Below are 11933 nucleotides of genomic sequence, written 5' to 3'. Positions count from 1 at the left end.
ATATATATATATAATTTTCAAATACAGGTTTTGATTCTTTATTCCATTTACTATTGATTTCAGCTCTTATTTCCTTCTTTACCTTTAGTTTTCTTCAGGTTCATTTTGCTGTTATCTACCTTTTTACTGGTATTAAGTCATTACATCTTTTACATCATTTTAAGTATATGCATTAAAGCATACAGGCATACCTCAGAGATGTTGCAGGTTCAGTTTCACACCATGGTAATAAAGTGAATATGACAAAGTGAGTTTCACACATTTTTTGATTTTCCAGTGCCTGTAAGTTATCTTTGGGACTTCCCCAGCAGTTCAGTGGTTAAGACTCATGCATCCACTGCAGGGGGCACGGGTTTGATCCCTGGTCTGGGAACTAAGATCCTGAATGCCATGCTTGGTGCAGAGATAAAACAAATAAATTAAATAAATGAATAAATAAAAATAAAGTTATGTTTACCCTATACTGTAGTCTGTTAAGTGTGCAATACCATTAAGTCAAAAAAATACATACATACCTTATGTAAAAAATACTTGATTGCTAAAAAATACCTACCATCCTGTGACAACACACGGTTGCCATAAAGCTTCAATTTGTAAAAAAAACAGTAAAATGAGGTATGCCTGTATAAAATTCTAAATTAGTGCTTCAGCTGCAAGTTACCAAGTTGCACTTTATAGGCAGGTTCATTGACTTAAAGATTGCTGAGTGCTTATTATGTGCATGCTCACGTACTGCAATGAGAGAAAGACTAGGTCCAAAAGAGATTGAGGTTTAAGGGGTACAGCTGCCATTTAAAGCAAGTTTATATTGTCATTCAAGTAGAAGTATGTTCTGATTTTCAATAGGATTTGACTTTTCTGTAAGTTCATTTTTTTTCAATTCAAGCATACGGAATTTCTTTTGGCTATAGTGTCATGTTTACTAAATATTACATATTTATGTAAAATAGTTTTACCCAATAGCTGAGTGATAGTTCATATAATTATATTAGATCTAGGTTTTAAAGTTCTATTCATTTCTGTTTATACTTTTGTGGGCCTACTACCAGTTATCACTGATATTGTGGGCCTCTTTTCGTAGTTGTCAAATCGCTTTATATATTTAGAGGCTGTTGTTTCAGAGTTACATTTCTGGTGAATTGCTCTACCATTATTAAAACTCTGTATACCAATACTCCCCCTTTTTTTCCGCACTGTAAAGGCAACTTAATCTGATTAATAAGTTTCTTTTGATTGGCATTTTCTTATATTTTTTCATTAATTTATTTTCAACTATTACATCATTATGTTTAAGAAGTGTATTTGTAAACACTACATATAGTTCTTAAACTGCTAAGTTTATGGTACTTACGTTGCCATAACTAGTGATATTTGGATTTCTATTATTTTATTTCTCTTTGTTCTTTGCTTCTCTTTGCCTTCAACAGGGTTAATTTTCTTTACTACAAATTCCTAATTATTTGTTCTTAATTTAACGTGAATCTTGTTATGTCTAAAACGAATACACAAATCCTTTTCAGTGAGGTTAAACAGGAGACCAAATGTAATTGTGAAGAAAAGTAAGGAAATGCTGCTCAACAGAACTGCTTCAAATTGCCTTTTGGCATTTGCAGGATGCATGAACCATCCTGAACCGATTTCTTTACCTTTCAGCAGAGGGGAGAGCTTGAGGATAAAGTATTAGGAGGTACTTACAGTCAACGGACATTCCTTCTTCACCTCGGGAAGGTTATCAACTCTTTGCTGTTTAATCACTAGGGATTGTGGGTTAAAAAAAAAAAAAAGAGCAAAATCCTCTCCAGTTCTTCCCCAAATCAGGATAAGATGAACAGGAATGAACTGCCAACTGTTCAGCCTTCTAGACTTTGAAAGTACTCATTTCCATTTCATTGGAAAGTTAAATGGGGGTATAAATATTCTTCTGAGTTGAGGATTTATTATCCTTCTTATTCTCACAAATTGTTCAAGCACTAGAAGATTAAGCACCAAATGCTGTAATCTAGACCAGGGGACCTCAGTTGTTTCCTTATCCCGACATGCTATTTGACACATTTTCAACTGGAATAGCAATTCTTAAAAAGAGGTTAGGAGAAACTTGCGCAGGGAGCTCCTCTTTGTGTACTGAAAATTTCTGAAGTCTAGTTCATTTATCGCTAGATTTTCTCTTCTAATATAAAAGTTAAGTTATTCGCTGACAACACAATATTAGCAAACTACTATTGTAGTTTTCAGAATCGATTATCATTTGATGGTTTAAAAAGTTTGTCAATTTACTCAGAACCCTCACTGCCAAGCAAATTTATGTAAATGACTCTGATGACCTGTCCACAAACCACCAAGTCAGTGAAGTTCAGTATGTGAACATTAAGCCTCAGGTGTGTAAAACTCATGGTTCAAAGAGTAAGTAAATATATTTATAATTACGTAACTTCTTGACAATGTGCACTTGCCATCCAAAAATGAAATGCATTTATCAATTGCTATTTGTTCACTAGTATGAAGATGCCATTTTATATACATAATGTTTTATAAACTTTGATTCTGTGAAATGTAAACATTTTAAATGTGAACCAAAATTGTATGCCACATATATATTAGCATCATATATAATAACATTACCGACTTAACATTACAAACCATTCTCGTGTCTGCTTATTGAAACTAAGGGTCCATTATATGCAGTTTATAGACACATCACACTTGATTATGATTTTCTGCTTTACACTGGTCACTGTGCTAAAAACAAACTGGGAAATTGAGAAATCAAATGCAGTAGTTTTCTTTAAAAAAAAAATAATAAAGCTAGTAGGTACTAAACTGCCAGAAGGTATTTTATACTAATGACTGGAGTCGGAGTCACTATGTGTATAAATTATTTTAATAATGGTTGGAGAAAGGAAAAATGACTTGGATGCCATTTTAGTACTAAACAATTCAGTAACTTCATTAAAAATTTGCTTCTATATTAAACAACGATGGCTTCATCCTGCCAAATATAACATTTTTTACTTTTAATGTGAGTCTCCTTCCAAGACACTAAGCCATAAAAGTATTATTTCAGGTGAAGAAACCACAACACTTTAATGTTTCCTTTGCTTAGCTCTCCATTTCTAATTACATTTTTACATCTGCATTCTGGGTGGGTCCATAAGATTTCAAGAGCATGTTAACTCAAGGTCTTGGAAGCAAAAAATTTAAGAAATTCTGAAAAAAAACAAGGAGGATGCACAACACATGTATGTAATCAGAAAGCAGCAAAGAATTGAAGTTGTCTTATCTTTAACAACTATTTTGAATTTCTGACCCTTTTTGTTACATTGATATCTGGATTAAAAACGAGGGACGTTGGTTACTTAATACACAGTACTCACAAAATTGACCTCTTTTGGTCTAGAACTACTTAAAAGTATTCAAAGGCCAGAATATGAAAAATCTATTAAGCCTCTTAAATTTTAGAGAAATTACATATGGAAACTTATAACATGGCTTTTCAAGTATAAATTTAAGAGTCAAAAAATTCTTAACAGTAAGATTTGGTTTTAAAGTAAAAAGACAGGTAATATAGTTAGTTATCAAAGTGATCGTAAAAGTATTTTTTTAAATCCATGAAATAAAAGACTTAAATAATAATCCAGAATAAAACAAAATATAATTGAAAGAAATATAATGATTATTTAAGAGTCCAGAACTGAGAGATGAAACAAGAAAACTGGAAAGACTAAGATAATTTCCACTTATAGTGTAATATACTATAATGCAATTAATCTATCTAAAACATGTTGAAGTTCACTAATCTCTTTATAGGATGGGTAATCAATACACTTCCCTAATACTCATCATGTGACCTAGGACATGACAGTAAATTAGAGATTCCAAAGCAAAGATCATTACCATTTATTTTTGTTGCTGTTGTTGATATGGATTTTGACCTGCCTGACAGACTAAGTCAAATGTTCGTGATTCAATTATTAGTTTTCTTTCTTTGACTTGAAAGCTCCAAGTTATTTCATAATGTATCTTAACAGACATGCCTTTTGTTTTAATGCTTACTCGAACAATATGCTAGAGGTACCCCTAGAGATCTGGAAGGTGAAAGAGCCATTACCACTTATAGGTACTGACTACTGCCATAGACATTTAGGGGTTTTTCTTCTAAGCAGTTCGTTAATACTCTAAAAATTCCAGGTACCCTGTTATTGTATGAAACAATCACCCTTGAATTTAACAAGGGAAAAAAACTTAAGACATCTGGCTATATTATAAACCCAGAGCTGTCTGGTTAAGAAACATGGAAGAATATTAATTTTAGTTTATTGTGTATTAGAGATGTGAAAGTAAAATAACTAAAGCTTTTGTTTTGGTTAAAGACCTGGTCTTGATCTGCATTAAATCTTATTACTTTTTATCAAAAGAAAAGATTATGTGCTTCCTGGAAGTTGTTTTAAAATTATACTTTGGCTTAACCTTGACAAAAAAAAAAAAAAGGTAATTTTAAAACTGTTTTCTCTTTTTTGATCAAAAAGTCTGTCTCTTCTGAAATTGACTAAGAAGATTAGTTTGGTAAATGACTGATAGTTATAAAACATACTGTAGTTAAGAGGACAATAAAACATTAGAATCAGACTTTATAAGCATCCTGACACCTGTGTCATTTGAAAAGATATCAGTGGCTGACTTTAATCAATGCCATCAGATTTTAAATACTGAGGTATCAATACAATTAGATATGCCTCTCATTAAGTTTTACAGAATCCACTATCACAAAACCAAATTCCACTTAGAAGTTCTGAAGTCTAACCACAAAATAACGTCTACTTTAGAACTGAAGTTTTTTTGTTGTCAGATTCTAAAAGTTGAGAAAGATGAAGTTATATTTGTCTATCACTTCTAAATCTATGATATGTAAAGTTAATGCCAAGACTTTAATTGTTGTGGACTACCAAATACCAACTATTAAAAACAAAACAAAATCCTAATGGGAATGTTTGTAGGCTTAGTATTACAATTCAAATTTATGAAAACAGGGATGGTTAGATCTGTTTTGGGTCAATTGATCACTGTATTCAAATGTCTATTATCTTTAGTCTTTCAAAACAGTTGAATCTGTGCTAATTTGGATAAACTGTTTTAACATATCACTTTATTATGTTGATAATTGATCCCCAAAATTCACTTTAAAGACTTCTAGCTAGGAAATATAATCATAAGTATACTAAAAATTGACCCCCCAAAGTCTAAGAAATCTTTATTTCTTCTTAAAGTCTAATTTTTACCTTTTTAAAATTGAGATTATCTGTTATTCCAATAGCCTCATTCTTTGGTGTGCTGTTTGTATCAATAGTTGTTTTAAAACTTAAGTATTCTGTATATTGCTAAGGAATTAAAACATCACAGACTTTCTTTTGTTACATTATTTAGCAATCTTTGTTTTTAAAATCACCATGTGATTGGCTATCAGGAGTTGATTTCTAAAACCAAATAATTTATACTTTTCCAGAGTCGTAGTGTATTAGATTAATACACTAAATTAATCATTTCCTATTAATCCTATTAATCATTTCCTACATACTTAGTTCTTATTTGTTTACTACAGGAATACATCCTATTTTGCAATGTATTTTTAAAAATAACTTCTAAAATAGTGGCTTTTTATTTTGAAAAAAGATCTTTAATTTTTCATCTAAGCACTGCATATTTCATACAGATTAAAATTAAACTGGACCCATGCCTTCTACCCAAAACTATATTGAGAACATTTTCTCTTTTATTACCGTATTCAATAAATAATTATAAGGTTAAGGGCTTTTGAAAATCATTTAAGTTGAATAAATGGGTAGGAAAAGTATACATATTATCTTTGGATGTATTTAACTTATTAAATGAAGTGTTACATAACTGCAGGAATTGGAATGTTATAATTCTGACTAAAACACAAAACTATATAAACTGACTTATGGAACTGGAAAATGTCAGGATGTACTACACAATTCAGATGCAGAAAGCTTTGTTCCCATATATTCCCAATTAGTTTTGGAGGTACAGCTCCTAACAAAGTGGGTGGAGATTTTCTTCTTAAAAAGCTGTGAATGCCCTATGTGTACTGTTATATATTCCCTTTCATAACTTTATGCTCTTACTGAAGTGAACCTATATATTCAACATACCAACGAAAAGTAACAAACATGCTTTTAAAAAAATGTATTTCATCATTACTAATGTATATAATTACTTCATTAGTTTGAAAACATTAAAAAATATATTGGGTCTATATGATTTTTTAATGCAAAAAAGGGACATCTCCCTCAAAAATGATGAATAAAAATCCCTGCAAAATGCACTGCTCCATACTTTCCTTTCAGTGCAGACTACACTGTAGAAACAGAATCTCTCTTAGAGAACTAGTTGTGAGAAGTAACGACTATCCCTAAAGATATTAAACTCTCAATTTTTATTACTTAAGAAAAGTCCATATTAATTTTTTTTTAATCCTTAGTATAAAGATGATGTAGCTTTGGGGAAAACTGAGCCTTTCAAAATTTTAACCTATGTCAATCTAGTTGATTGGCATTAAGAACACAAGTGCCCATGCATTGTCTATGCTTCTTTTTCTTGTAGGTTGAAAAGTCATTTCATTCTGCTCCCATATCAAGCTTCTGCACAGAACTGAACAGTGTGAACAAGTCTGGTGATGAAGCACAGATTAAGTCTTTAAAATATCTTAATTTCACAGCCCTTCAACCCACATAATTTATATATGAAGCACCAAAACTGGAGCCAAGGTCTGAACAGGTATTGTAACAGCAGGAACTATAATTTAATCACATCATATTACACTATGTAACATTCTATATTTTGCCTGTTGATGTGTAACACAGTTAAGTTTATTACAAGCAGTATTTCCTAAGACCTATGGTATAAGTGCTTCTTTTCAAGTATTACTGCTTATTTAGTGTTTATATGTTAACATTAAGTAAATCAGTGATAAATGTATATAATGCAATACACATTGTGCCGTTTCTCCCTGCCCTCTGTTAACATATTAACAAAATCAATAAGAAGACTAAAACAACTACTAAAACTAAAACAAGGTTATCAACGTCACAGATGCATGTCTGTGTAGGTCAACAGCATTTCCCCCTTAACATGAAGGTATTTTCATCAAAAATGCTTCATCATTTTTGGGCCAGCATCACTTTAGCAGCAGCTGGTCTTCAGGACAAGTAGATCAGAAGTTTCAAGTGCTAAAGACACTGAACTACTCTAAGAAACATCAATCCACATGACTAATGAAAAGAAGCTAACTGCTGGTGTCACCTTAACATAAAATTGTGCATTTTCCTTTTCAATGTGTGATTTAGTTCATTTATATGATGAAAACAAGGTTTTGAAGTTCTCATGGCACACCGAGATGGACTAATTTGTCAAGGAACCTCTTATTTGTTTTAATATTTAAATTATAACAATACCATAACTAGAAAAAGGTCAGTGATTGGTGGCTTTAAACCACATCAGTTTCAATATTTGTTTTTCAAAATAATGATGCAATTAAATCTATGCTTCTGCAACAGTAGCACAATACAGTATCCTTTCCTGAATAAAGGAGCTGAGGTTTATCCAAGTAGAAGCTTTAAATAAGGTTGCCAGCTACTTATCAATCTTGCATCTTTGACATAAAATATATTAGGAAAGCTTAAACTGACTTGTTAATGTATATTCAGCTAAATCTTCACATTAAGCAGCAATGGAAATGAACAGGAGGTGCACTCAATATAAAACACTTTTCAAAACTACTCCAAAAAACAAATGACAAAAAGTGGTTAAGAACAACTAAACGTCTGTTGTGTGTACCAGATGTAAAAGAAGAATGGACCCTGTGGTTACTTGCACTGTTTGAATTATGTGAAGCTGAAATTAAGACTTAGTCCACTTCCATCTCTCCAGAAGATTTAGTATGCTGTGTGCTGTCTTTTGTTGTATCTGGTTTAGTTTCAGTCCCACTCTGTCCATCCACTGGTCCGTTGTGTTCACTATTAGCTCTTGCCTTGTCTTCAGCAACCTCTACTTTTGGTTTGGGCTTATAAATGATGGGGTTACAGAAATGATCCAGTTCCTAAAGACATGAAGAAAATTGATTATATTAAAAATATTATGTAACAAGTTACCATTAACATTCTAAAGTCCACTTTAACTTTCTAAATTTCCACATAATTCCACATTCCTGAATAGCTGTTGGCTCAGCTAGATAATCAACTAATTCTTAAACTACCGATTTACCTTCTCGGCTAGTGTTTGTCAGGGGTGATAAGAAACTATTCAGTCTTTAATAAAATATTCTGTATTTACTGTTCCTAAAATTTTTTCCTCATAATATGAATACAGTGTATTTTGGCGGGAATACTTTTTATTTTATTTATTTTTTTGGCTGCACTGCGCAGCATGCGACATCTTAGCTTCCCGACCAGGGATTGAACCTGGGCTCTTGGCAGTGAGACTGCGATGTCCTCACCACTGGTCCGCCAGGGAATTCCCAGGAATGAATTTTAATTCATTCCTTTAAATTATGCCGAGAGCTCTGTTATGAAAATTACATCATGTAATACCTATTGCATAAATTAAAATTTCTCAACATTTACAAAAAAGTTTTAATAAATGGAATTATATAAATATACACACTGTCTTCATTTACTTTCTGAAAACAGCTCAGTAGCCTTTTCTGTTGAAGGAAAAATAAGCCATGAAAGTAAATTCAACTTAATAATTTAAAAGAGATATATTTTCCATATCCTTGCTTTTTCTACACAGAAATAAAAGACCATTTCAGATAAAGCTACTGAAACACTTTAAGTTCTTTCAAGACCAGTGTCACAGATATTGGGATAGGGACGGAAACACAGAAAGTAACATCCTTGGGGAGTGTTTTAGTGCAAACTGTTATCACACTCTGCATCTCATCTGATTAGGAGTAAATTACTATAGATTCTTTGCCAAACTTTCTCAAAAGGAAAATACTCTTATTTTATGATTTTAAATACCCATTTTGGTACAGGAAAAGTTGCTCAACATCACTAATCATCAGAAAAACGCAAATCAAAATCACAGTGACATATCTCACACATGTCAGAATGGCTATCATCAAAAATAATACAAATAACAAATTTTGGCAAGGATATAGGGAAAAGGGAACTCTAGGTACACGTCTGGTGGAAATGTAAATTGGTACAGCCATTATAGAAAACAGTATGGGGGTTCCTCAAAAAGCTAAAAATAGAATTACCATATGATCCAGCAATTCTACTTCTGGGTATATATCCAGAAAAAATGAAAATACTAATTTGAAAAGATACATGCACCCTAATGTTCCTAAGCAGCACTATTTACAGTAGCCAAGATAAGAAGCAACCTAAGTGTCCATCAACAGATGAGTGGACAAAGAAGACGTGGCACGTATATACAATGGAATATTACTCAGCCATGAAAAAAGAATGACAATTTGCCGCTTGCAACAACATGGAGGGTATTATGCTTATAGAAAAAGACAAATACTGTATGTTATTACTTACATGTGGAATTTTAAAAATAAAGCAAATGAGTGAATATAACAAAAAAGAAATAGATTCACAGATATAAACAAACTAGAGGTTACCAGTGGGGAGAGAGAACTGGGGAGGGGAAAGATACAGGTAGAGGATTAAGAGGTACAAACTAATATGTATAAAATAAATAAGCTACAAGGATATATTGTACAACATAGGAAATATAGCCAATATTTTATAATAACTTTGAAGTATAATCTATAAAACATTAATCACTGTGTGTACACTTGAAACTAATCTTGCAAACCAAATATACTCCAATTAAAAACACCCTAAAACCTGTTTTTGTTTTAAAAATGAATCAAATACCTACAGACATACTGAACCAGATTAAAAAGAATCACCTGAAATTCCATCTCCTATAGATTAACATAACTAACCTTTTGGTGAACATCCTAGATGTATGTCCATGCACACACACATCTCCAAACATACAAATCTATGAACATGCTAATTGATACAGTGAGATTACAGAATCTAAATAAAGTTATCTTTCCTTTTTCACTGAATATGTTGTATAAATCTATATATCTAAATAGATTTACCTCTGATATCTTAAATACTATATTTAATTGTTGAAATGTGTTTTAATATTGAAATATGCATCAATTTATTTATCTAGTTTCTTACTGATAGGTATTTAGGTTGTCGCCAGTTTTTTGCTATCATAAGCAAGGGTATTTATCTGCATATACTTATGCAACAGTCAAATTAAGGTGAATTCCTAGAATTGTGATTTCTGCACTAAAGGGTAAACTCATTTTAAATTTCTATACATATTCTGAAATGATGTCCCAGAAAAACGGTAACAAATTTAACCAAGTTGCTCAGGAACGGCGTCCATTTTTTCACACCCTTGGCAATTATGGCAAAGATTGTGAATGTAAACACACAACCAAATCAGAGAGAAGAGATTCGCATTTCTTAGATTAGTAATGAAGATGAACACCTTTTCATATGTTTATTGGATATGTATTTCTTTCTTTGTCAGATGTTTTACCAATGTCTTTACTCATTTTTCTACTTAGATGCTGATCTTTATTATCATGTTTGTCCCTGTGTTTTTCATAGTGTTTTCTATAACCTTTGACATTTTCAGTAGTAATGTTTTTTAAACTGGAAAGTTTATCTCATAAGTAAGACTTTACCATGGAATTTTACACGTTTCAATCTACGTCAAAGACAAACATATATTGCAGTTTTACAATGGAGGCTCAGAAGTATTATACAGCCTAGAAAAATCGGACATATTTGGAGTTGTCACATTGCTTTACTTCATTCTGTATTACACTTAAAATCTAAAAAACAGCTTTGTGTATATGACTAATTAAATCAAGGAACAGAGATGTCCCACCTAGAATGTTTTTTTTTCCCCCAAATTAAAGATTAGCCTCAAATTCCTGTTTTTCTGTATTCTTCTGCCAAGCTGATTATTTCTCAAAGTATGGCTCCTATTAAAAATGTTTAGTGACTGACCCCATGAAAAAGAAGTTTATAGTTTCTTACCTTTGACTTTGCGACTATTTCTGAAACTTTCACCACAGGATCTTGAGTGAGACTTAGTTTGTTCTGTGCATTCATCTTACTGTTCAGCCAACTCATGGCTTCACTGATATATTTTTCAACTTTTTCCATTTCAGCAGGATCCAAATGATCGTATCTTTCATCCTATTAGGAAAAAAAAATACTTAATGTAACAGGTTTTTCAATAAGCACCAATTTATTGATAATTTCTGCTTAAAAGAGTTAAGACTCTTATTGAGTGTACACCTCACACATACACATGTGAAGAAGCCATTTACAGACTACACAGAACTGAAGAAACTGGGAGAAAGAAAAATCAGTATGGGGTTTTAAAAGGAAAGGCCTTCTGAAGAAGTCAGGTTTGGAAAAGAATGGTGAAGAGTATTAGAGGAAAAAGTAGTATTTAGCCAAGAAAGAAGCTGCATGGACTTAAATTTGTCAGGGAGTAAAGAAAAATAAGTTAAGCAGGCACATAGCAAGCTAGATAGAAAATTCTGACTGTACAACAGAATATGTTTAAGTTGTTGACAAGAATTACTGGGTTGGCCAAAAAGTGCCTTTGGTTTTTTTTTTTTTGTTTTTTTTTTGCGGTATGTGGGCCTCTCACTGTTGCGGCCTCTCCCGTTGCGGAGCACAGGCTCCGGACGTGCAGGCTCAGCGGCCATGGCTCACGGGACCAGCCGCTCTACAGCACGCGGGATCCTCCCGGACCGGGGCACGAACCCGTGCCCCCTGCATCGGCAGGCGGACTCTCAACCACTGCGCCACCAGGGAAGCCCGTGCCTTTGGTTTTTAAGTAAAAATAAAAGACACATT

The 11933-nt window shown here is 32.6% G+C and overlaps 1 protein-coding gene across 1 annotated transcript in view; it reads right to left on the bottom strand.

Annotated features, from left to right (window-relative positions):
- Positions 1-2800: 2800 nt before the first annotated feature.
- Positions 2801-11933, bottom strand: part of HSPA4L (heat shock protein family A (Hsp70) member 4 like) — a 53393-nt gene continuing 44260 nt past the window's right edge. The window contains exons 18-19 of the mRNA XM_024745120.1: positions 11100-11261; positions 2801-8110 (exon numbers count right to left, since the gene is read on the bottom strand). Coding sequence (XP_024600888.1) covers positions 7919-8110; positions 11100-11261 — 354 coding nt within the window. The 3' untranslated portion in view covers positions 2801-7918. The remainder of the gene's footprint in view (positions 8111-11099; positions 11262-11933) is intronic.

This window comes from Neophocaena asiaeorientalis, unplaced genomic scaffold (assembly GCF_003031525.2).
Source record: "Neophocaena asiaeorientalis asiaeorientalis breed wild unplaced genomic scaffold, Neophocaena_asiaeorientalis_V1.1 scaffold65, whole genome shotgun sequence".
In the NCBI taxonomy this organism is placed as follows: domain Eukaryota; kingdom Metazoa; phylum Chordata; class Mammalia; order Artiodactyla; family Phocoenidae; genus Neophocaena; species Neophocaena asiaeorientalis.
The sequence above is the reverse complement of the archived record's forward strand: the minus strand, read 5'-3'. Positions and strand labels throughout refer to the sequence as shown.